The 26,803-nt window shown below is 59.2% G+C and overlaps 1 protein-coding gene across 1 annotated transcript in view; it reads right to left on the bottom strand.

The window, feature by feature from the left end:
• Positions 1 to 26,803, bottom strand: part of ZNF423 (zinc finger protein 423) — a 337,698-nt gene that overhangs the window by 253,600 nt on the left and 57,295 nt on the right. The window contains exon 2 of the mRNA XM_056137117.1: positions 11,743 to 11,796. Within this exon, the coding sequence (XP_055993092.1) occupies positions 11,743 to 11,796 (54 nt within the window). The remainder of the gene's footprint in view (positions 1 to 11,742; positions 11,797 to 26,803) is intronic.

A 26,803-nucleotide genomic window follows, 5' to 3' on the forward strand; every position in this document is an offset into this window, starting at 1 on the left:
GCCCCTGCAGCCAGCACAGGAAATAACAGGGGCCCCCAGAGGCCGCCCAGGGCGGGAAGAGGCCATTGTGGGTCTTTGTTTCAGTTTCCCCAGCATTCCCTGGGCTCCAAGAGGCCCCTGGGAGCGCGTGCACAGAGCTTCCCCCACTCTCCCGCTGTCCAGCCTCCCCCAGCCCCACCCTGGGGACAGGCCCAGCGGGGGCCCTGGGCTCTTAAAGTGGCAGGTGCGGACCGGAAAAATGAAGTCACGTCCAAGGTGGGGGTGGGGGCGCATGTGGCCAGGCAGGGACAGGACAGATGGCCCCCGGGGCTGCGCCTGGACCGGGCCAGCCAGCATCATCGGGTCCCCAGCAAGAGCTGGATCCCGGGAGGAGAGAACATCAAAGGGCTGCCGGGTGAGAGTGGGACGACACACAAAGCAAAAGGCAGAAGAACACGGAGCAAGGAGAGAACCTGAACCCCGCGGCAACAGCCCACCGGGAGCCTGTCACCCACGAACCAGCGAGGAGCGGGAACGGGAGCCCCGAGCCCTGCGTGGGCCTCTCTCTGTGTGCGTGTCTGTTCTCTGGACAAGAGCACCAGGCACACACGTGTGCGTGTCCATGTGCACACGGTCTGGTGGAGGGTGACTGTGTGTGCACATGTGTGTCCCTGCCAGCCCTCGAGTGCACGTACATGTGTGCACGTGCCCCAGTGTGGGGTCACACACCACACTGCAGAGCACGCGGGCCTGGCGGGCACTCACTAACAAGTGTCCCTAGCCTGACCTCAATAGGGCTCATGGCACCTCCTCACTCACTCTCATTCTCTCTCCGTCCAGGCACTGAGACGTCGGACTTCAGAGAGCAGCTCCTGGACCTCCGGACAGAGGGGCAGGGGAAATGGCTCAGGGGGGTGCTGAGTGCATGTTTTGCATGACGGAAGCCTTGGCTCAATCCCCCCAACACCAGAGGAGACTGTCCCCGGGCACCCCCCCCCAAGATTGGCCCCAAAAACCAGTCAAAGAAACCAAGGGTCAACGTTGCTCTGACCCCCACAGGCCATGAAACCTGGCAGCAATTTCTCCGCCTCTCTGAGCACCAGATGCTCTCCTGTGAGTCGGGAAGGACGAGACTGAGGTCCGCGGGGTTACCAGGGTCCACCTGAGGGGGTGCAGTCTGGCATGCAGCCCCAGGATGGGGCCACGGATGCTCTGTTTGTGGGTCGTGAGTTACTGAAATAACAGCAGCCGAGGGGAAACAGCACCCCCACTCCACGCAGAAGCCCCACCTGCGTGCTCCACTCAGGACCTGCCCGATCCCCTTGGCTGTGGCGTGAAACCAGCAACCACCAGTGAAAGCCAATCCTCCCCCCAAGTGGGCGACACCCGCCCCCGGGGCCTCAGGTGTAACTGGGGGGCCCTTTCAGTGTGTTGGCCTAGGGAGTGTGGCTTTCCAGGGAGCGCTGAGTGATGCGCCTTCTGAAGGGGGTGGGAGGCAGCGGGCCAAATCCATATGGGAACTCTGAGTGCCAGCACCCAACCACAACAGAGGCGGAGGGGATTAGGAGGGGTGCGATATTGCCGCTCGAAGCCAAGTGGGCATCCATTAGTTACTGATCGGGTTCCGCCTCATCCACAGACGAACCGTGCGTGTGTGCGTGTGTGTGTGTGTGTGTCCATGACGGTGCGTGTGCATGCATGTGTGTTAAACACACGTGCCCCCCACACCTGCCGGAATGCTCAGGGGCTTTTATGAGAATATCAGCTGGGGAGATAGCTGCCTGACCCCTAGGGGCCTCCCACAGCCAACACCCAGGCCACCGGCTGACACAGCCCTGAGAATATCCGGCTCTGGAGCTAGCTGGGTCCTGCGGAGTGCCCGCCCAGGAAGCCAGGTCCAGCAGGGCAGCATAACGGGCTGGCCTTGGTCATTTCCTACTGGGCACTGACCCATGTCGGCACTTGGGGTGTCGAGCCCCACCCAGGGAAGGAGCGTGGTCATATGTCGCCTCTGGGCCTCGGCCAAGCCCTGCGGGGGGGGGGGGTGGGGGTGGGTGAACGCACCCTCCCAGCCCAGCTCCTCCACTTAGGAAAGCTGCTGGCCCCACCATGCCGGGCCAGTAGGAGTGAGGACGATCCATCTGACCCTAACCCCACAGAAGCACAAGGCAGGCTAGGCAGAGCCTACCTGGGCACTAAGACCTCCCCCCATCACACACACACACACACACACACACACACACACACACACACACACACTCTGTTATCAACGCTGAGAACAAAACGGCAGCCTGCGAGATGGCTGAGAGGCTGGACACCAGAAACCCACTTCTGAACCCTGATACCTCCTGGAGGGACCCCCAACCAGCAAGGGGGGACCAGCTCACCCAGCCCCACACACATACTGCTGGGAGTGGCCAAAAACAAAAAGAAAACAAAGGGACAAAAAAAAATGCAGTGCGTCACAGGGACTCCAGCTGACCCGCACGGATTCCCTCCCCATGGCCTTCGGAATTAGGGCATCAGCTCCATTTCAGATGAGGAAATGGAGGCACAGCGAGGTCAAGCACCTTACTCAAGGTAGCACAGCTCCTCGGAACAAAGCGAACAGAGACCGGAGTCAGCTGCCGAGGGTACATATGCACCAAGAATTACGGGTGAAGTTCTCCCCGGTGGCAAACCTCTGCCAGGCTCCTGGCAGAGGTTACCAAGTCCAGGCTGAGCTCTGGGAACACAGAGACAGACGCCTGACCACTGTCTCATGGCACAGCAGATCAGCAAGGCAAAAGAAAAAAAAGAAAAAAAGACCCACCTACAGGAGGAGTGTCACCTCTACACAGAGGACAGGGCAGCTGCTGAGGCTGGGGTGCAAGAGAAGCAGGCTAATTATGGGGGTCTATCACTGCATGTTGAAAGAGGAGCTCCGTAGCAGAGGCCCAGAAAGAGCAAAGGCCAAGGGGCAGGGGCAGGGGGCTGCACTCTTCACACTTCCTAAGTCCTCACCACCACCACCCCAGCTGCAGGGGGTGCTGTGAGTAAGGAAGGACAGAATCTTGGGTCTGGGTGCAGAAGATCACGGAGCCAGTCTTGAAAGTGTGAGGCGGCCCCAAGTTCCATCCAGGAGGCTGCCCGTGTGCACCGAGGGCGATCGTGGCAATCTCTGGCTGCCTGGAGCCCTGGCATCAAGGCAGCACCTGTGACCCCTGTGCCTGTGGCCCCCAGCCCCGCGAGCACCGTGGCCAAATAGAAGAGCCCCAAGATCCAGCATATGCAGCCTCTGGTCATCATAACAGCAAGGGAAAGGGGAGGGGAGAACACAGAATCCAGGGCCGGAGAGACAGTAGTACAGTGGGGAGGGTGCTTGCCTCGGAGGCAGCAGACCTGGGTTCGATCCCCAGTACCCCATATGGTCCCCCTAGCACCACCAGGGCTGATCTCTGAGAGTAGAGTGGAAAATAACCCCTGAGCACCGCTGGGTGTGACCCAAAAAACAAACAAACAAAGACACACCGAATCTGGGGCCCGTCCACATCACAGAGTCAGAGCCTGTATTTTACAAAGAGCCAAACTTGCTGGTGTGTTCTTGAGCAATGCTGGCTGTAAACCACGCCAGGATGCACAAGGCTGGACAGCACACGAAGACCACCCCAAGGCTGGAGGTGCAGCACTCCCACGCCCAGCGGAGGCCTGGTTCCCGGCCAGGCTCAAGTCACCATGGAACTCCCGTCCCCGAGGTCTGGGGCCTTCGGGAAACCCACACGACGGGCTCTTCCCCATTTCCCCCGCTCGGAAAACAGAGCAAGCACCCCCTGCATTCCCGAGCCGCATGACGGAGAGGAGGAACCAGGACAGCAGATACACTTGGGGGGGGGGTGGAACCCCAAAGAGCAAGGCTGTGAGCAGGTGACCCCACTGCAAAGACAGGGAACAACGGCAGAGCCCGGCTGGGCGCTGGGCTAAAGGGACCAGGAGGGGACAGCGTCCTGCCTCTGAGGAAACCAGGGTGCACAGGATAGACAAAGTATACAACAATGAGCAGGAACCACCCCCTCACACACACCCCAGCTCAGCACCTGTGTACACACGCACACACACATGTACCACACACGGCACCCATATGCCCAGTCATGCATGGACTCTGCACACACATGTTCACCACACACGGTGCCCACATACACGCATGCCTGGGCTCTGCACACATGTGCAACACACCCAACACCCACGTGTACACGCATGCCTGGGCCCTGCGCACACAGGCTCACCACACATGGCGCCCACACACATGAAACCTGGGCTCTGCACACACGTGTCCATCACACATACACATGATGCCCATGTGCACACACATGCCTGGACTCTGTACACACATGTTCATCACACACGGCATCCACACACACATGTATGTATGCCTGGGCTCTGCACACACATGTCCATCACAACAGCACCCATGTGCACACACACATGCCTGGACTCTGCACACACATGTCCATCACATACATACGGTGCCCATGTGCACACACACACATGTGTTCACCACACACAGCGCGCGCGCGCGCACACACACACACACACACACACACATGCCTGGACTCTGCACACACGCCACACAGCAGGCCCTGTAGACAGGAATGACCCCACAGGGCCTCCTGGCTGGTCCAGAGTCAGCCTGGGGGCACACAGGACGCGTCACTGCCCCCTCGACAGGCAGGATGGGGAGGGACTGGGCTGGCGCCGCAGCTCCCAGCACGCTCACGCACAGACACACACGCGTGCAGGCACCCACGGGCACGCGGGCGGGCGCCCCGCCATGGCACGCTCACCATGGAAACAGAGTGGCCCCCTCCGCTCCAGACGCCACCTGAAGGTTCCTGAGGCCTCCGGGGCTGGAGAGCGGCTCAGACAAAGGCGCAGCCGGGGCGGCCTGGCCGGGGTCCGCGGAGCAGAGCCGCCGGCGCATGCCTGCCTCGCTCCCCTGGCGAGCCGGGCCACCGCGGCTCCTACCCAGCCTGCCTGGCTCCTCTCAGCCAACTCCCCACAGACGCCCCGGCAGCGCTAATGAGAAACTCCCCAGCTGGCCCCATATAAAAACGCATTTCATAAGTCTGGAAGCCGCTAAGAAATTTTACATCTATTCCGGACTTTTCTGCTCCTTAAAAGGTCCCCTGGTCCTCCTCGTGGCCGTGACGAGGCTGGGGGGTCCAACCAAGCCGGCTGGGGCCAGGGGGGCCTGGAGGCTTCTGTCTCCGGTGGCCACAGTGTCACGGCAAGAGGAACCGGGCAACGGGTGCAGGAGCCCAGAGAACACCGAGAACTCTAAAGGCCACTCGGCTCAGGGTTCAAGGTGAAGGACCCTGGGAGACGGGGCGCAAGGGTGGTCTCTCCAGCTTGCGTCTGAGAACGGAGAGAACCGGCTCCAAGATGCTGCGCCCCCAAGACAAACCCCAAAGGAGGGAAAAGGTCAGTCAGGGCACTGCTCCTGGAATCCCCAGAGAAAAGCAGTCCTGACCAATGCGGGACAGTGGTCCTGTCAGATGGGGGAGGGCAGTCCTGACCAGTGGGGGAGGGTGGCCCTGTCCGAGGGAGGAGGCAGTCCTGTCCAATGGGGGAATATGGCCCTGTCTGATGGGGGAGAGTGGTAGTGTCTGATGGGGGAGGACAGTCCTGACCAGTGGGGGAGGGTAGCCCTGTCTGATGGAGAAGGCAGTCCTGTCCAATGGGAGGAAAGCGATCCTGTCTGATGGGGGAGGAGGGCAGTCCTGGGAGTGCAAGGAGAAATAAATGTCCATCCCACAAGGACCCCAATGCAGCTGGGAGAAGAGGAGGATTTAGTCCCACAGAGCCCAGGGCTGATGGGTGGCCGCAGATAACCTACTGCATCCCCCAGTGTCCGTGTAGGTGAGCTTGCTTCTACCCCGGGTGCCCGGAAGGGGTCAAGGAGAAGGGTATCAGCAGACGCGGGGCCGGGCCAGGTGGGTGGGGTTCCTGTGAAGCTGGGAAGATAACCAAGAGCAGCTCTGAGGAAACACCCAGCTGGAGGTGGGCCCGGCCCAGCAGGCTGGCAAGGGAAGGGCAGGCCAGGCCGCAGAGGGCTGATACCCCATCGCCTGCACGTTTCCACCCTCAGCGTAGGCCAAGACCTGGATGGGAGGAGCCGCGGGGCTGCACACTGCCCCATGAGTAGGATGGGGTGCAGACCAAGGGACACGAGGCTTCCCCCTCCGTGGGACCTGGCATGCCCAGAACCAATGCCGCCCTCACCCTGAGCAGTTCCCCACCCCAGTGCCCTAATGCCAGCCTCAGCAACAAAGGGCCAGGAGAGACCCGTGGGGTCCAGTGTGTGCCCACCCAAGGCCTGGCCCGTGGAGTCCAGAAGGTGCGAAACACCGGCACAGCACCCTCTCGCCTCTGAGAGAAGCCAAGCAGGCCAGTGTCAGGCGAGACTCTCACCCCCGTCCAGGAAGGAGCTGGGCACAGAGCTGCCCTTGGGGCCCCGAGCCTCGGCGGCTCTGCAGAGGTCAGGCGGCGAGGGCGGGTTCTGAGAAGCGACCCTGGAGCTCTGAGTACCCCCAGACGGCCGCAGGCTCCAGGGCTGAGCACACGGGTGCCTGGAGCACCGCCGAGCCTCTCAGCCCGGGCGGACAATGTGCATTCGGCAACACATCTGACCAACAGACCTCTGACGGTGCACCACTCACCCCGGGCCCTCCTGCCCTGCACCCCTGCTTTGTCCACGAAAGCCCGGTCGGGGGAGAGGCCCAACTTGTACAGAAAAGCAGGTGGAGATGAACCGAGAGCCAGTAGTCCCCACCCACGAGATAGAGAAGGGACCAGCACCTGGGCTCCCGGCTCAGACCCAGAGATCAGAGCTACGAAGGCCAAGTTCAGAGTGTGTGTGTGTGTGTGTGTGTGTGTGTGTGTGTGTGTGTGTGTGTATGTGATGAGGAGGGAGGGGTGCGCTCCTGAAACCCCCCCCCCCCGCAGGGCTCATGAGTCAAGGAGTGGCATGGCCTGGTCTGACCTGACCCTCCCATGGACAGGCGGGAAGGAGAAGGGGCGCAGGGTGGGGGCAGCGAGAGGAGTGGGCAGGGGGCTGGCGGGGAGTTGGGCTGGGAACAGGAGATGCACGGGGAGCGGCCCCTGTCAGGGAACAGAGACACCTCCTAACGTGGTGGCCACGAACAACTTCTCTGGCCTGAAAATGCTTTTTCAAGCGTGAGCTCTCCAAAAGAAAGCCGCACCTTCACGTGAGGCAGGCGAGAATCCACAGTGACAACGCCAGAAGGAGCACAATACACTACGGGCGGGAGGAGCAGGCGGGGACTCGGAACCTGTACCCATGCGGGAGAGACAGCAAAGGGAACAACAGCCATGGAGAACAGCGGGGCACATACTCAACAGTCACTGAAAACAAGCGTCTGATCAATACGGATGGAGCAACACAGGTGACATCACACGGGGAGCATCACAGAAGACATCACACAGAGCACCCCACATGGAGCACCACAGGTGACATCACACGGGGAGCACTACATAGGGAGCACCAAATGTGACATCACAGGAGCACAACATAGGGAGCAGAAGACATCACACAGAGAGGACCACACATGTCATCACAGAGAGCACACCACAGGTGACAGCACACAGGGAGCACCACAGGTGACATAAAACATGGAGGACCTAAGGCGGCATCAAACACGGGTGACCACCGGTGACACCGAGCATGACATCAAACACAACACAGGCACACCACAGGTGACAGGGCTGTCTACCAGAGCCCAGGGGCACACCTGAGTCACCCACACTCAGGTCACACTCACGGGACCCAGTCACCCACTGGCCCAAGCTAAGATCCAGTGGTGGCAATCCTGCCCCCGCAGGGCCCCTTCATAGGGAAGGGCCAACAGCAGAGCTGCAGTGACAAGAGGAGCCGCAGGGACTTCAGGCTGGGGACGGGAACAGAGGCAGAGTCTCAGAGGCCCGGGGTATCCTGTCAGGTCAGGACAATGCTTTGGCGGTCATGACGCGGGCAGCACACATGCAAGCCCACTTGGGCCGCGGGGCTGGCTGCTGTCAGAGCTCATGCCGCCATACAAATGCATGGCAATGCAGGGAGACGGGAGCCGGGCGAGAGACAGTTGGCACAGCGGGGAGGGCGCTCACTTTGCATGTAGCAGACCCAGATTTGATCCCTGCGCCACATGTGGTCTCTGAGGACCGCTGGGTGTGGCGGGGAGGGGGGAGGCAGGAAGAAAGAAAAGTCAGAATGCAATAGAAAACTGTTCAAAACTTTTTTTTTTTTTTTTTTTGCTTTTTAGGTCACACCCGGCGATGCTCAGGGGTTACTCCTGGCTCTGCACTCAGGAATGACTCCTGGCAGTGCTCAGGAATGCTGGGATGCTGGGATGCTGGTAACTGAACCCGGGTCGGCCGCGTGCAAGGCAAACGCCCTACCCACTGTGCTATTGCTCCAGCCCCTCAAAATCCTTCTCTGACAAGGCCCCAGTTGCAAAGGTGGCAGGTGACAAGTGAGTCTGAGAGACACGGTCCCGGGCCAGGCCAACGAAAACTGCAGGGCTGGTCACCGAGACCCTCCTTCCCGCCACGTCCCAGGCTGTTCGAGCCAGAGGGTCCTTGCAGCAGTCGGGGCCGGGGCTGCTCCTCCCACCTGGACCTTCTCCAGCTCACCCAGGTTCAGGTCCGAGGCAGGTAACAGTGGGCACAGCCGGGGATGCCCAGGTCCCCGCAAACTAGCTCCCCTACCCACCCGGCAAAACACTCATAGCCCACCCTACTCATCTCACCCTGCACCCCTGGGGTTCTGAGGACGGAGATCCTCCCCCAGGGACCACCTGGGGTGCTACAAGGACCTTTTCCAGCCCCCAGCTGCCACCACACCCCCTCACCCCCTTACTGGCGGGTGGGGTCCACTCCCTGCTCCACACAGGGGGACCGCAGGGACCCTGCTGTCCACACGAGGTGGCTGTCCTGGGTTTCGGGGAAGCCATGCGCCCTATAATCTTCCTGGGCACCTGGCCCTACCCCAAGAGGTGGCCAAGTGCCGTTTCCTCAGTTTCACAAAAAGTGTTCTACGACAGCAATTTTCTACATTCACTCTGGCCTTCGGCCCCATGCTCCCCCAGATGGACACAGCCCCCGCCCCCCCGCCCGAAACTGGTTCACAAGGAATTTCAGGAATTGCTGCTAGAAAGTGCCGCTGACATCCGCAACGGTTCAATGCGACGTGGTGGCTAAGCGCTTGCTCCACCATGCCTGGCACCCGCGAGGAAGTGCCCGATCAACGCAGCGTCGCCCACCCAGGACCCGTCTCCCAACCGACCTTGTCCTGCAACCCTGGATTCACGCCCCTGCCCCAGCCAGGCCCAGGGGACTCAGCTGACTCCCCAGCCCAAGCCAAGCCCAACAAAACGGGGAAGGAAGATTGATCACAGGCATGCCCCGTGAAAACTCCATCAGACATGGGCCAAAGGAAACAAATATCCACTATAGCCGTGGGTAACGCGGGCGGGATGCTCAAGGCGGGGGGGGGCCTGGCTGGCGCAGGCGGGCCCGGGGTATCCGGGCGGCCGGGCGGGGAGGCCCAAGGCATCCAAGTCTCCTCCCACACATGCGGGCCATAGGCTCCGCTGGCGGCTGGGAGCCAGCACAGCCCACGCCCTCGGCCGCTGCCCAGCTCCCCAGGGTGACTCCAAAGCTGGCTCTTCCACGACAGCATCAAGGGGCGGTCAGCAGGGGCCCCCACATGGTCACAGGGCCCCTCACCCCTGCCTCTGCAGACCAGGGGGCCGGAGGGCGGGAGCCGGGACACCTGGTTCCCTGCCTGGGTTCCCCACCCTCTGGGAGCACTGCTGGGGGCAGGGTGTCCTGGGCCCTGCATAAACGGGATTGGGAAGCATGCTTGCCTGGTTTCGGAGTGCGCCATGGAGAGCCACCTCTGAGACAGAGTGGAGAGTGTATCATCCGCACGAAGGGAGAAGGGTGGGGGGCTCAGCTGCCCCTCTCCACACCCCACCCGGCTCTGGCTCTGGGGAGAACCAAGCACCCCCACCTCTGGCTGGAGATAAGGCAGAGAGTCCCTGCCACAAAGACCAGGCACCCAGAGCCCAAATCTGGGCCAAACCCACACTAATCTGGGCCTTCGGGACTCCCCAATCATAAGGAGCTGGGTTTGAGGGCTGGTTCTCTGCTCCCCACCTGCCTACTTTTGGCTCACATTTCCCCAGAGTGTAAGCGCTCCCATAACCCCATCAGGAGGTGCACTGCACCCCGCTACCCAGACTCCAGTTGACGGTGATCTCGCTCAAGTGACACCAGCATTAATCACCTCAAGTCACCAATGTCTATAAACTCAGAGATGAGAAATGGCACCATTCAAGGGTCAGGTGTTGGGGCTGGAGCGATTGTACAGCGGGTAGGGCGTTTGCCTTGCACGTGGCCAACTGGGGCTCAATCCCTGGCATCCCATATGGTCCCCCAGCACCACCAGGAGTAATTCCTGAGGGGTAACCCCTGAGCATCACTGGGTGTGACCCAAAAAGCAAACAAAAAGCAAGTATATGCGTGTGTGTATGTATATATATATATATGTATGTATATAAATATATATACACACATACACAAAGATCAAGTGTTCATAGATGCTAAAATATTGTTCATACTGTCTCAGATCAACTAATCCTCTCTCCTAGCCTCAGTTTACATGCCTAAAAAAGGCGAGGGTGGGGGCTGTTGAGTGATAGTTCAGCGGGATAAGCATTTTCTTTGCACAAGCCCGACACAGGTTCAATACCCAGCATCCCCATATGGTCTCCTGAGCACCGCTAAGACTGATTCCTGAGCACAGAGGCAGGTATAACCCAAAAAGCAAAAAAGAGAGAGAGAGAGACGGGGGAGGGGAGCAGGGTCAGAGTCCTGCAAGTGACCCTCATAGGTCACCTACACAGTCTCTAAGACTGAACTGGCCCAAAGCCTCCAAGAACCCAAACTCAGAGGTTAGAATCCTGCATAAGGCCAGCCGGGCACCATGGCCCAAGGAGGCAGGTCCTGTGCCCAGGAGAGGTGCCCACTAGAAGCAGCACAAACAGACTGTCAAACCCTCAGGCAACAGCCAACGACGCCACCCCAAAGTTCCAGCGCATAAGGACTTCAGTTCCAGATTCTCGACCCTCCACCAGGAGGAACCCCTCGTTCACCCACTTTTCCTCCACCCCGGGGATCTGAGGTGCAGAGGAGCCAGACACAGGCAGAATAGAGCCAGAAACCAGGTGCCCAGCTCCCAAGTCTCCTCATCACGTCATCCCAGCCACAGATGCCTGAGTGGCAGGAAACGGGGGGCCGGGGTCTGCTGCAGGCAGGCCAAGCAGCCCCGCCGGGAAGGGCCAGGAAGAATTTTCCTTCCAACTGGAGCTTCGACATACCACAAAAAGTGGCATTTTTGTAATTAAAATGGAATAAATTTGCAGCGACGCCCATGGCAGGGGGTCCAAAGCCTGGGGGCTGGTGGCCCCCCTCAGACTGTACCCACAAGAAGGCCACGTGGCCCCCAGGAGAATGGGGGTGTATTAGTCTCCGTGGGTAATGAATTTTATTGGCCAGATGGAACTGATGTAAGGAGCCATGCTGCACGGGACGGTCTGGACTCCGCAGGCAGGAATGTGACGCAGGAAAAAAATATAATCTCCTACAGCCAGCTGGGTGGATGCCCAGGACCCCCGGGCCCTCTCCCATGAGCCCTTGGACACTCACCTGTCACGGAGGAGTCCCAGGCCAGCGAGAAGTCTGAGGCCTCCCCTTCTTCGACTGAAAGAGAGAACAAGAAAAGCGTCGGTGAGCATCAAAGCTAGAAAAACGTCAGGGTGGATGGGGGTGGGGGGCTGGAAAGTACAGTGGGTAGGGCGCTCACCTGGCACGTGGCCAACCTGAGTCCAATTCCCCAGCACCCCATATGGTCCCCTGAGCCCTTCTGGGCATGCCCCCTGACTGAGAGCAGAGCCGGGAATAACCCTGAGCCCCGCTGGGTGTGTCCCCAAAACCCCAAAAGAAAATAAGAAAAACGGGTTGGGGGTTGGGGGAGGGTGGACAAGGGACACAGCAGGGGACGAAGGAGAAGGGATGCCTGTGAGGACCCCTAAAACAGCCACGATCCTTGTGAAGGTGCCAACCTGCAGAGAGGCCTTTGCCTGGGTTCACAGAAACGTGGACTGATCATCACAACAGAGCAGCAGAGATGCACACGACTCAGCCCCCTCGCCCCTCCCTGCACCCCCCACCCCACCCCACCCCGCACACATCACCAACCACAGCCGGAATCGTCCTGCAACTTTGCTGGATGGAAACACAACTGGCCACGTGAGTCCAAGCCATCTGTGGACACAGTCCCCTCCCTCAACTGGCAGCCGCGGTCCACCCGCGGAGGCCCCCTCAGACCACCCCCGAGATCTGAAGGCGTCCCCGGTTATCCCGAGAAATGAACAAGGGCGCTCACAGCGGTGGCCGAGGCCCGAGGCTCTGCTCCCCACACGGAGACCAGGTCCCCCAGCAGAGCTTTCGAACCCGCGTGGTGGCCTCTCTCCCGGGGCGAGCAGTGACGCAGGACCTCGGACGACCACTGGCCACTTCAGTGCGCCCGCGCGCCCCCGGAGCCAGGCTCCCACGGGCGCAGACGTCGGCCTGCGGGGCGGGCGGGTGGAGATGATGAAGGCCACGCACCCAAACACAGCAGAGACTCCATATGGCATCATAAAGCGCTCGTCCTGGAATTAATCCCAGTCTGGGGCATGTAATAATATTAAAAGCTGGGTTATGGACTTTGTAAATGGAACTCTGATGAAGCCAAAAAATGTGCACACATAGGAGTTTTCCAGATTTAACGGGTTCTGAAGTTCTGCACATGTGCAGGCGGGGCCGACCACAGCCCGCCCACTTCTCTGAACCGTCTAGGTCTCTGTCTCTGTCTCTGTCCCTGTCTCTGGACTCTGGGGGAGCTGCCCCAAGCTTCCCAGGCACACCTGCCTCTGCTTCCCACCCACAGACACTCAGAATGGCGAGGGGATGGGCTTGGGGGCCTATGGCAGGAAGAGGTCAAGGTGAGCTGGGCTAAAGCTGGACCGTCTTACAGACCCTGGCAGGCTCAGGCACAGGGGAGGGCGATCCCAGCCACCCCTCCACAGCCCCCCAAAAGGCAAGGCCCAGCCTCAGAGCAGCGAAACAGGAGCTATACTAGCCTGGTGAGTGGCCAAAACCTGGCTTCACATCCCAACTGCCACTGGGAGCTCTCAACTGGGGCAAGGGATTTTGATACTGAACCTGGGTTCTCCCATCGCATCCTGCACCCCGAGTTGCAGGACTGATCCCTATTTGCAACGCTGCTTCTTGGAAAGCTGCAACTAACCCAGCCCACAACAGTTTCCGGCTCCACCGCAGGGAGGGCAGAGGGCAGCCAGGCTGTCTGCAGGACCCAGCACGCGATGGCTAGCCCCGCTCTCTCATGCCATGAATAACCTGCTTCCTTTCAACTCTCAGAAACAGCGCACCCGAGCAGGAACCCCGGCAGTTCTCACGGACGCTCTCTCTTTCCCAAGGAGGAGGAACTCGGAACCGAGAAAAGGAAACGCCGAGGCAAGCGGGACTGAGACGGAAACCTGTGTTTGCTTAGCGTGCTGCAGCTGCGGGGGGAGCTGAGGCTTCCGAGATGCAGCTTTGCAGAGATGAAGCAGGACCTGGTGTCAGACAAGGCCGACGTGACTCACGGAGCAGACGCCAAGCAGCCTCTGAAGCACAGGCAGCCTCGGTCCCAGCCACGGGAGCGAGCCACGCCTGGAGGAGCATGGGAACAGCCCCATCCACGCCCGCTACCTTCACGCATCTGAGCCATGAAGGAACCCGCCCCTCACGGTTCTGTACCAGGACACGGCGCCTTTTCCACCAACTGCAGGGTCACCACGCTGTCATTTTTGTGGGACACCTTCACAAGATCTGCTGGGTCCCTAAAGCTTGTCCCAGGATATACTCATGACCTGTGTTCTCCCCTCGACCTCATGTCCCCCAAGGATCAGGAAAACAGTTCCCTCAATATATACACACAGTGCGCACGCGCACACACACACACACACACACATCACCACCACCACCACCACCACCACCCCAGGGCCCAAGCTACGCTCTTGTTGGGAAGTGCCACTGAGTGTGGGTGAGTCCTGGCTGGCTTGGTCTCCTAAGGAGAAGGGGCCGGCCCCAACCCTGCAGGACCCGTGTGTTTTATTCTATTATTTTTTTTATTACTGAATCACCGTGAGATAGTTACGAACTTTCATGATTAAGTTTCAGTCATACAATGACTGAGCACCCATACCTCCACCAGTGCACATTTTCCACCACCAATGTTCCCACTATCCCATCCCCTGCCTCTGTGGCAGGTACATTTCCTTCTTACTGTCTCTCTACTTTGGGGCATCATGGTTTGCAATACAGATACTGAGAGACTATCGTGTTTGGTCCTTAGTCTACTTCCAGCACACATCTCCCATCCCGAGTGATCCCTCCAACTATCATGGACTTAGTGGTCCCTTCTCCATCCCAACTGCCTTTCCTCCCCAGCACCTGGGACCGACTTCCAAACCATGGAATGATCCTCCCAGTCTTTATCTCTACTGCCCTTGGGTGTTAGTCTCCTATGACATCACTTTATATTCCACAAATGAGTGCAGTCATTCTCTCCATACCCGTGTCTTGACACCTCGGCCAGCACCACGAGGGGCTCGCACCAGGTGGAATAGTGACCCGCACAAAGGCACTTTCCTAGAACTGCTGGCACCCCCACGAGACTCTGGCCCTACCCATCTGAGCACACTGGCCTTCGTGTATTCTGCACGGAGGCCACATCAAGTCCCTTGACGCCATCAGCACATGCCAGAAACACGCAGAGCCAGTGAGAGCCTGAAAGGTAATGTGCCCTTGAGGCCACGCGTGTGTTCCTGACCCACACACTGAGAATGTGGGAATGCCCCAGGAATGCCCGCCTAAGAGGACTCAGGAGCCTGCGCTGCTGCAGAAGGAAACAGAGTGGATGGGGCCGCAGGGCTGGACACGAGGCCCTGACCTGGCCATGGAAGCAAGGCAGGGCTGAGGCCCCCGCAGGAAGGGTGTAGGCAGGGGCAGGACTGGGGGGTAGGGGAGAGGCAGGCCAGCTCCAGGGCAGGTCACAGGTGAGAGAGATGACCCGGAGAAGCCCTCCCAGACCCACACAGGCCCTGCTGCTCAGCCTGGCTTCCAGGACCCCGGGCGGCCCCGAACATAAGCTCCAAGACAGACGCAGGCACACAGGTGTCTTCCCAGAAAAGGACCCAGAGTTTGGATCCTAAAGGTCAGGAACCAAACAAATGCTGGAGGATTTTTTTCAGTTTGGTTTGGTCTGGATTGTTTTCTAGAAGCTTCCACCTGCCATGCTCAGGGCTCCTCTCAGCTAGTGCTCACTCCCCGTGGGGCTCCAAGGGATCACGTGGTGCTGGGGATGAGGCCCGGGGCTGCAGCATGAGACACACACGCTCAGTGCACTGAGCTAACTCCCAGGCCAGCTCCCACACTGAAACAGTCTAATTACCCGGGGGGGGGTCTTCTCGGCGGCCCCTCTGGCTGCTGCGCCCAAGGTCTCAGCGAAACACTCTGTGCTCTGGGCCCAGCAATCGCCCAGCCCCCGCGTCCTGCCTGGAAGCGATGCTACGCCAGAGGAGGTGAGGATGCAGGCAAGGGGCACGTGGCCACACGGGGACCCCACCCCACCCCCAGACTGGCTCAGGAGAGCCGAAGAACCTGAGGGCCCGACTCCAGGTGAAGCAGAAAAAACACCCGCCAGTGATGCTAAGCGACATCTGGGAGAAGGCAGAGAGGACCACCAAGTATAGTTGTGAAGGTTGTGCACTGCACAAGAGTTCCCACAGAGGGGCACAGGGGGGGCCTGGAGTTTATCTACTCTTCCCGTCAGGCCACATATCCAGGCACAGGGCTGTGAGTGCCCAGCAAGAGGTGCACCAAGTCTGCCGTGACAAAAGCAAGGCCAAGCTTCTCTCTCACCCAGGCAGAGGTGGCACAGGGGAACTCCCAGTCAAGTGCCAACATACTGAGGACCAGCCGCCCATGCTCCAGACCCCTCGGGTGGGCAGCTGAGCCCACGAAGGTCACGAAGAAGTATAGCTCCCTCTCAACTCCCCGAGCTCAGACATCAGGGCACAGGGGTGCAAGGGTCCCAGCCCAAACCAGGGTCTGCTAGAAAGAGAATAACTTTATCACTGCAGGGGCTTCAGGGGTGGGGGGTGTCTCCCTGCTGTGCCAGGGCACTCCGAGGAGACAGAACCTCCAGCATCTCTGGTTTGGCAGGAGGGAGCTCCTGAAGCTGAGCTCCTCCTGGCACGTCCCTTCCCACATGCCCGTCTTTGAGCAACCACTGCAACAGCACGGGCCCACGGGCAGGGTTACCCAGGCTCTTTGGGATCCATGAGGGTCTCCTCGGCACACGCGTCTCTGAGACTCTCCCCAGCACCCTCAATGCTGGCTTCAGAAGCAGCACCTTGAAAGCATCCCTCTCACATCCACCCAGCCCGTGTCTGCCCCAGTCTCCTGGCTGGGCCACCTGCAGAGAGGGAGGACAGCGGCCGGCCAGGAGCCAGCCGAGAGCTCATAAACAGAGGGTAGGCTGTGCTCACAGGCAAGGAGAACCTTCCAGAAGCTGCCAGAATGAGAATCCGGCAGCAGGAGAGACGAGGAGACTCAGGGTCTCTGCAAAGAAAGCAAAAGCACGGAAGGGTCTGGGGGAGTGGGCGTCAAAACAGAGGTCTGCCAGGACCCTCCCCCAGGGCTCCCGTTTACAAGCCATTCAATCTGGCCCAAGTACTTGGTCCTCCCGACCTTCAGTCAGTCTCCTGCTCCGGGAAGCGGGGGTCTCGGTGCCGACCTCACTGGGGGCTGGAGGGACTAAATGAGATGCTATTCCCAAAGCACTTAGCTCTACCAACGCCAGCTCACATTACTGGGCTAATTCACGCTGCCCCTCTGCCCCGGCTCCTGGCTGACGGCTGCAGCCTCACGGTCTGCAGGGATGTGGGGCTGCGCGCTGAGGAGTGGAGCCCTGTTCTTCTCAGGGTGCGTCCTGCGCGTGCACACGCACACACACACACACACACACACAATGTACACACAGAGTGCACTCACTAGCTCAAAACCAGACCATACCACTGCTCAGACCTCAGTCACAGGGCAGGAAAGAAAGAAACTGAGAGTCCCAGTCACGGGGCAGGAAGAAAGAGACACTGAGCATCCCAGTCATGGGGCAGGAAAGAGATACTCAGCACCCCCAGAGCAGCAGCAAGAGGCCCACTGCATGTCCCCAGCTCTCCCACCCCCACTCCACACAGCCCCCCATCATGTTCCACGGGGGTCAGAGAACAGGCGCTCGCCTGAACTGCCCTCTACTCAGGGAATCCTGCATTGAATTAAGCATCTTCCTGTGTTTATAGGTTTCGGGGGGCTGGGGAGTATGGCCCACAACCACCCCACACCACTCCAGACCATCCCCACTCCCACAGCACCCCACACTATCCTCACGCCCACAACACCCCACACCACCTCACAGCATCCCAACTTGGAGCGATTATCGATGCTGCAACGAAGTTTGTGACCCCTGACACAGCGGTGACAGCAGTCATAAAGGGACAGGAAGTCCGTCAGGACTGGGGTACATGCTCCCTCCTCCGGGCTTGATCCCCGACACCCCAGGGTCTCCTGAGCACCACCCACTGGATGTGGCCCCAAGCCCGGTGAGTCAACGAATAACATCAAGGATTCCTTTGTTTCCTTATTTATCTAGGTGCCACGCTGGGCCCCACTGGACAGGACTCAGCAGTGGCCCTGACAGTGCTCTGGGCCACAGTGTGTGGAGCTGGGATTTGACCCAGTCACAAGTGACGTGGCTGCATGCAAGGCAAGCGCCTTCCCTCCCATGCTGTCTCTCAGCCTCCAGAGAATCCTGTGCTGGAGGGGCTGGAGGGAGCACCAGGCTAGAGCACCCCTGAGAGCTTCTCTGCAGCACCACCCAGGGGGGGCCCATGTGACTTCCAACTCTGCAGAGGCCGAGAGGCACCACCTCCTTGGGCCTCACACTGAACCCCAAGCCAACTGTCCAAGATTCACTGGAGGGAACCCCAGCCTCCTGAGCACTGCTGGAGGAGTTTCTGGAGCTGGGGAGAGTTCAGGCAGTGGGATACTAGCTAAGTACATGTGAGGTCCTGAGTTCGGTCCCCAACACTGCCTACATGGCCCCATCCCTACTCAGCACCACTGTGCGTGAGACCGGGGGCTGAGGAGAACCCCGGTGCTGGCCTCTGAACCCCAACTGGACCCCACTGGAGGCCCCGCTGCGCCTGGCCCAGAGAGAAACCAGTTCCTGCAATGCTGACCAGCACCTTTCCCATGTATGCCGGAGAAAAGGAGCAAATACTCTGAGCCTTCAAACTAGGGAATTAAAACCATGGCATTTTTAGGAGGCACACACACCCGGAGGTGCCCAGGGGTCATGCTGACAGGGCACAGGAAACCCTCTGCTGTGCTTGGGTAGAAACCGGGTCGGCCGCACACACAACACACACCACACTACCTCTCGGACCCCAAATATAACTGATCTGTGTGCAAACACTTCCCAAGTTCCCAGGAACCAGAGCTGGAGTAAGTCTCCAACACCTCTGGGTATGGCACCAAAAGAAGAGAAAAAACAAAAACCACAGGGGCTGGAGCAACAATACAGCGGGTAGGGCATTTGCTATGCACATGCCTTACCCAGGTTCGATCCCCAGCATCCCATATGGTCCCCAAGCACCACCAGCAGTAATTCCTGAGTGCATGAGCCAGGAGTAACTCCTGTGCATCACGGGGTGTGACCAAAAAGAAAGAAAAAAAGACCAAAAAACTAAGTAACAACAAACAAATAAACACACAAAACCCAACTTCCCCAAAGGTTGTGACAATCCAGAGACCTGAACAACACAAACTGTTGTGGCATTTGCTTTTCTGATTCCGGCTACAAAGCAAACCCATGTGTCACGACAAATGGGTCTGAGTCCCATGATGGTGACCCAGGAGTAGAAGAAGTGAAGTGCCACTGGTGGGTCTGGTGGGTCTGACTAAATCTCCCGAAACAGAAATCAGAATAGATCATGGGACGGCTGGAGGTGGGATATGGCTGTAGATAAAAGGAGGGCCCAGTCCCATCGCTTTGGCTGGACCAGCATCTCTTCCCCGACCAGCATCTCTTCCTGGACCAGCATCTCTTCCCGGACCAGCATCTCTTCCCCGACCAGCATCTCTTCCCAGACCAGCATCTCTTCCCGGACCAGCATCTCTTCCTGGACCTGCATCTCTCCCTGGACTAGCATCTCTCCCCGGACCAGCATCCCCCTCTCCTCCCAGACTGCAGCATCAGGTAGGGATGCATGCCCGGACAGACAGCCCAGCACAGGTAAAGGCCCAGACAGGGGCAGAATACAGGTAGGGCTCGGACACCCAGGTTGAGTGGCAAGGTGCTGAGCACAGGCGTCTCACCTAAGGGCACAGGGCCACAGCTGCTGGTGACTAGGAGAGCCGGGACAGAATGGCAGGAGCTGAGGGTACAGCTGGGAGACCCAGCGATTGGGAACAGGGCACAAGGATCTCCCCTACATGCACATGGCCGTGGCTGCAGGTTGGGGAAAGCGGACACGGGACAAAGAGTGACACAGGGACAGAACCTGGCCGTCAAACTGCATAGGAAGAGACAGAGCAAGCAGTCATTCGCGGGACAGGGCAATGTCAGGAAGAGGACGAGTGACATCATTCACGCACAAAGGAGAGGCCTGGACATCTGCGGAGCCCCCGGATCCCTGGACCCATCGGCTTTAAAAAAAAAATTTATAAAGTAGTTCATAAATATTTGATTCCATTTAATATTCAAACACCCATCCCACCCACCACCATTACACCTTCCCATCACCATATTTTGGGGTGTTTCCACCCTGAGGTCCAATCCCTGCTGCAATGCAGAACCAAAATAGTGTATTTTGTATTGTTTGTTATGAAAAACCGCTGAAAATGCTACCAAAAAAGTATCCTTAGAGGAAAGAGTGTGGAGATTGTTATATTTCACCCAAGGGCCATTAAGCCCTTCTCTAAGAGATCACTAACATGTTGTTAAAGGTTGATGGACCCATCAGCTTTATCTGAACAATAAATTCTAACTTTTAACGGGCCGAATTTTGCATGCAGATCTTTCATACTGTTCTCAAGGAAACCCGCCTTTGTGCCAACAGTACCAACACAGATCTCCTGGGCATAATCCTGTCGCCCCCCCAGGTCCCCTGCAGGACAAGCCGTGGGGAGCTGTGTCCACCACAAGCCTGCTTGGGGAGCTGTTGGTTCATGGCCATAGCAGGCAGTGCTCAGGGGACCGCATGGCGCTGCTGAGGGCGAAACTCAAGCCCCCACAGGCCACCGAGAGGTCTGGGTCTCCCGGATACACACCAGTGATGTTCCCTAGGACCTTCCCAGACGCACGAATGTGAAGGCAGAGCTGGTCCATTCTGGGGACTTTTGAGACATCCTGTCAATCAAAGTGATCCTGACCTTTTCTGCCTTTCATTTCCCTACTCCAAGGTGAAATTTTCAGGACAACCAAATTAAAATGCAATCATTTAGTGGCTGTAGTGATAGCACAGAGGGTAGGGCGTTTGTCTTGCACACAGCTGACCCAGGTTTGATTCCCAGCATCCCATATGGTCCCCTGAGCACTGCCAGGAGTAATTCCTGAGTGCATGAACCAGGAGTAACCTCTGCACATCGCCGGTGTGACCCAAAAAGCAAAAAAAAAAAAAAGCAATCATCTAAGGAAGAAAATCTACACATATAAATCAGGGGGGACCTGAGGCAGCCCAGCTCTTGTCTGGGCCTCGCCTGTGGATTCAGGGCACAGGCCTGGACCTTGGAGCATCTCATCCAAACATGTGGGGTCAGCGTGATGGTCACTGGCCCCAGTCAGAAGCACCAGCCAGACGTAGGCACATGTGCCCCTAAGAGCACTCCCTGGCCACCCCGGCCCTAGGCTACAGATAACCCCTCACCTGCATACTGGCCTTGATCAAAACAAGTGGCCTGAAGCTCAGATCTCTGGGTTGAAGAAAGCTCTGGAGGCTGAGCACATGCTTTGCACACAGGAGACCCTGATCCCAGCCCTGGGCACTGAATCAGGAGCAGCCCCTGAGCACTGAGCCAGGAGTAACCCTGAACACCACCAAAAACCAAAACCAAGCAAGATCAAACACCTGTCCACGGTGGTTGGCTGTACAACCTGGGCAAAGGTGCTGTCTCTGTGCTGTGGCCCTGCCACGTGGCCCCGTGGACACAATGAGAAGGTGCTTATCATGTCAACAGTTCAGAGCCTGAGACCTGACATTGAATACAGAGTGTGACAGGACTCCCTTCACACTGGGTGCCCAGCTCCCTTCCCAAGGGGGTCTCCATTGCTCCCCACTCCAGCTCACTGGGCATAGGACCTAAGAGGAGTGACCCCAGGGACACGAGCACATGATGAGCTCTAACGCGGGCTCACATGCTCATCCCCCGCGCCCAAAGGCCCTCCGAAGGGGTTGGCAGCTGGCACCCATTTCTGACAGAAAGATGCAAGGCCTAACTGAAATCCACCGGGAGGGAGCGCGGGTGTAAGGCCCAAGCACTGACCACCACCCCACCCTGCCTCTCCATCCTCATTCCACCGTGTGGCAGTGAGGGGCTGAAATGATGCCTCTTCCCCTAAAGCTTCCAGAGACAAGCCTGGGGGTATGGTATGGGGGGATCTGCCAGCCTAGCCCAAAACCCTCCTATCTGCCGTGTGGCTGGAGCAATCACTCCACTTCTCTGAGTCTCCCATCCATGTCTGTGAAATGACAGCTCGGGTGGTTTTGGGTTTTTTGTTTTTGTTTTTGTTTTTTTTCTTTTTCTTTTTCTTTTATTTCCCTAAAACAAAGAGAAATAACACACGCAAAGCTAAATGGGACGGCTGTGTCTGCTCTCCGTCAGGGCCCTTCAGGATTGGGGTGTTTCCTGGAAATTCCCTTTCTGGGGAAGCGCCTGATTGGACCTCACGGCTCAGGGACTGTGCCCAACACCCCCCCACACACACACACAGGCCACCCTCACATTTAATCGGGCTCCCTAGGAGGTGCAGTGCCTGCTTGGATATATATTTTGTTTCACGGGCCACCCTGCACGGCCTGTTAACCAGAAACGCGCGGCATATAAACGCAGCTTTACGGCGGGGCCTCGATTCCTCACTGCGGCCTCACTGCCTGCTGCCCTGCCGGGCTGTCCATATCTGCTGGGAGGCGAGAGGCGGCGGGGGGCGCCCCCCGGACATGCCGCACCCCAGCCAGGAGCCCGCCCTGCCAGAGAGGCCTGGACGTGGCCTGGGTCCCAGCCTTCCCCCACCCCTCAGGGACACGCCGGCAGCTCCCGCCCAGCTCCGTCTGCTGTGAGGGGAAGGAAGGAAGGGGTGAGCCCAGCGTCCCAGGCTGGCTTTTTTCTCACTTTCCTTTGAAGTGCCATAAAGTAAAAACTAATAATTAAAAAAAAAAATTTTAAAAAACTCTTAACTTCTGTGTGCAAACCTTCATAAATAAATGTGATCTGTGGATTTGTCTGGGCACCAGCAGAGAGGAAACGAGGGTCTCCTACATGTGCACTTGGCCTGGGGGCCACACCCACCATGCTCGGGGTCACCGATGGCCCAGTGCTCGGGGTCACTCCCAGCAGTGCTTGAGGGGTCACGTGGTGCTGAGAATCAAAGCCTGCTGTCTCCGGCTGGTCCATCTGATTTCGGACACATGAACAACCTCTTTCCTCACAGCGAAAGCCCCAAAGCCTGCCCTCCCGAGAATGGGCCACAGCACCCAGTGCCACCACATGAACCCCAGGGGCTGCCCCCAGGGCGGCGGTCACTGCACTTTCCTCTCAGGACCCACAGGTGTTCGGGATCTGACTTAGAAAGGCATCTCAAGAGCACAGGTGTGTCTTCATGGTCAGGAGAAGGGGGTAAAGGCTGGAATTTTCCTGGCCCACAGCCCAGAGCAGTGACCGGGGCACCCGGAAGGCCTCTGGAGGCCTTAGCCATCTCCTGACAACTTATCTCCATCATTTCAACTGGCCAAAGTTCCTGACCAAAACCTGGAGCTGGGGCGTGGGCCATAAGACAGTGTGGGGAGGGCACGTGCCTTGCATGTGGTCCATCCAGGTTTGGTCCCCGGCACCCCAGAGGTTCCCTGAGTCCCTCCAGGAGAGATCCCTGAGCACAGAGCCAGGAGTAAGCCCTGAGCACAGCTGGGTATGGCCCAAAAAGGAAGGAAGGGGGAGGGAGGGAGGGAGGGAGGGAGGGAAGGAAGGAAGGAAGGAAGGAAGGAAGGAAGGAAGGAAGGAAGGAAGGGAGAAAGGAAGTAAGGAAGTAAGGAAGGGAGGAAGGGAGGGAGGGAGGGAGGGAGGGAGGGAGGAAGGAAGGAAGGAAGGAAGGAAGGAAGGAAGGAAGGAAGGGAGGGAGGAGGACAAAACGGGGTGGGGGTAAAGGCAGGAATTTCCCTGACCCACAGCCCAGAGCAGCGACTGGGCAGGTCCCTACTTTGGCCAGGATGCAGTACCCCCTGCGCCGAGTGCTGGGTCAGAGAATATAGTCCCCTCCACCACCAGGGGTCACTCCTGAGCACACAGCCACAAGAGCCCAGAGCAGGGCTAGAACTACTGTACAGCAGGGAGGGGGTTTACCTTGCACGCGGCCAGCCAGGGTTCAATCCCCAGCACCCCATAAGGTGCCCCCGCGCACCGCCAGGAGCGTTCCTGAGTGCAGAGCCAGGAGTACCCCTGAGCCCCGCTAGGTGTGCCCCATCCCCTAGAAAATGGAAAGTGCTTTCCTTTTTTGGAGGAGGAAAAGTGTGAGGGGACTTTGGTCCACACACTGGGCCCCGCGATGCTCAGGGACTACATGGGGACAGGGCACGGCCATGCGGGGGGGGGGGGGAGGGGGGTGAAGCTAGGGTGGAGCCTCCTGCATGCCACGCCATGCTCAGGCCACTGGGCTCTCTGGCCCCCAGAGCACTTCCTTCCTCGGGGCAATCACACACCTTTCTTCCAGACTTCTTGCCAACACACTCGGGAAACCTCAGAACTCAGAAGCACGAACAGCCGCACACAGAACACAGCGTCCCTGCCACAGTCCACACGGGAGCACGGAGAGCTGCACCCAGAGCACAACATCCCTGTCACAGTCCACATGGGAGCACGAAGAGCTGCACAGGGAGCACAGTGTCCCTCTCACAGTCCACACGGGAGCACAGAGAGCTGCACACAGAGCACAGTGTCATCCCTGCCACAGTCCACATGGGAGCACAGAGAGCCACACACGGAGCACAGCATCCCTGCCACAGTCCACATGGGAGCACGGAGAGCTACACAAAGAGTACAGCGTCCCTGTCACATTCCACACACGAACACGAAGAGCTGCATACAGAACACCACATCATCCCTGCCACAGTCCACATGGGAGCACGGAGAGCCGCCGAGCACAGCGTCCCTGCCACAGCCCAATGGGGAACATGGAGAGCCACACACGGAGCACAACATCCCTGCCACAGTCCACACAGGAGCACGGAGAGCTGCACACAGAGCACTGCGTCATCCCTGCCATAGTCCTGACATGGGAGCACAGAAAGCCACACACAGAGCACAGTGTCATCCCTGTCACAGTCCGCATGGGAGCACGGCCACACACGGAGCACAGCATCCCCGCCACAGCCCGCCGGGGAGCACGGAGAGCCGCACAGACAGCACTACGTCCCTGCCACAGTCCACAGAGGAGCACTGTGAGCCGCACATGGAGCACGGCACCCCTGCCACTGTCCACACAGGCGCACGGAGAGGGCGTGTGGGCATCTCCACCACCTGAAACTGCGGGGCTTGGGCGTGAGCACCGGCAGTCTCTGACGAAGGCCGGGAGCGCAGGCAGGCATCCCACAGCCTCGCTGCAGCCCCCGGGCCCATCACAGCTCCGAGAGGGAGGCAAGGGGACAGACAGCTGCCCCGGCCGGGAGGAGCGGAAGGGGACCTCCCCACCCAGAGCCGGAGCCCCGGGATCTCCCCGGATCAGCCTGTCACCAGCTGCATCTCCAGCAGCACAAAGCCAGCAAGAACCAGCTTGAGGGAGGCCTGGGGAGGGAGGGTACGACAGAGGAAGGCCGCAGGAAGGGCCAGGCAGACAGTGACGGCAGCTGCCCGCAGCCCCCTGGGCCCGAGGCTGGCTCCGAGCCCTGGAACGAACGCAGGGGCTGCACTGAGCCCACCCACCCCCAGCCACACCTGCCCGGTCCCCATAGCCCCATGGGCCCAACACTCGCCAGATGTGCCCCCCCCGTCCGGGGGGGGCGGGCGGCGGGGGGCGGGGGGCCGAGTTCACTCTCCGAGCATCCTGTGATAATATTTGGCTGCGTTTATTTGACTCTCTGCTTCAGAGGGTAGAGAGACGGGCCGGGAAAATCAGTCTGGCTTCCCTCGGCCAAAACACAGCCGCCCACACATCACGCAAGGACACCCAGCAGGAGCGGCTCCCCGAGAAACACGTCCCAGTCATGCAAGAGGGAGCGGCCAGGGCCCCACCCCAGTGTCCACCCAAACTCTCCCTCCTGACCCGGCCCCTGCCTGCGGCTGGAGGCGAGCAGAACCCACAGTCACCCCCATGTCCCGGTCCAGGGTCTTGAAAACTATACACCTAGACGGACCCCTGCCCGCCCCTCTATAGCATGACCCTGACCCCCCAGGGGGGTGGGGGGCTCGGAGACAACCTCTGGATAGGTTTGCAGGAACCATTCCTTCCCCTCCTCCTGGGGGGCTCTTCCTTGGTGCAACCCTCACCCAGCCCTGGGGGGTCCCGAGTCCTGCTTCTGGCCATCAGAGGTCTGGGTTGCAGTGTCCCCCAGACCCCCCCCTCCCCAAATGGCACAGCCAACACGGGGCTCGGCCACCCATCAGACAGACACCATCTGGCAGGCCTGCCCTTGCTGACCGCCTCGGCTTGCCCTCCTGACGCCCTCACCCCACTGCCTGGCCCCCAACCAGGGACGGGGGGAGGGGAGGTGTGCGCTGAAGGCCAAGCCCCCACCATCCCATGAACCCAGCACCGGAAGGGGCGTGCAGGACCCAGTCGGCTGCGGCAATGGGGCAGGAAGGAACCCTCTGGGGCTTGGAAAGAGGGTCTGGAATCGGGCAGGGGCCCCCCCGCTCCCAGGCTCCTCGCGCCAAGGAGGACGGCCCCGAGAAGGACCCCAAAAGCATGAAGCTGAGCCTGGGGGCACCAGTGCTATTCCAGAAACTTCCAGATCCTACTTCTGTGTGGGAGTTCTGTCTGCAGTGGTGGGCTGTGAGCAATCAGCGTCCCCCCACCCACCTACACCCTGGGCAGACCAGGCACCCACACCAGGGGGCCGGGCACAGAAAGCTGCTGCCCCATGTCCCCATCTCCCGCCCCGAAGCACCCCGCAGAGCTCCAGGGGGTGGGCTCCCACCATGCTAGCTGCTCAGGCTCCTAGCAAGAGGGGCCCCTTCCTACTGGCCCACATACCCCCAGACGCACCGAACCGCAGTCCTTTCTTGCAGGGCAAAAAAGTGCTCTGGGAAGAGCCAGAAGGAAGCTCCCACGGCTGCGTGTAGGCTTTGCACCGAGTTCAATCCCCGGGACCCACAGTCTCCTGAGCTCCGGGTT

This window comes from Sorex fumeus, unplaced genomic scaffold, assembly GCF_029834395.1.
Source record: "Sorex fumeus unplaced genomic scaffold, SorFum_2.1 ptg000122l, whole genome shotgun sequence".
NCBI lineage: Eukaryota > Metazoa > Chordata > Mammalia > Eulipotyphla > Soricidae > Sorex > Sorex fumeus.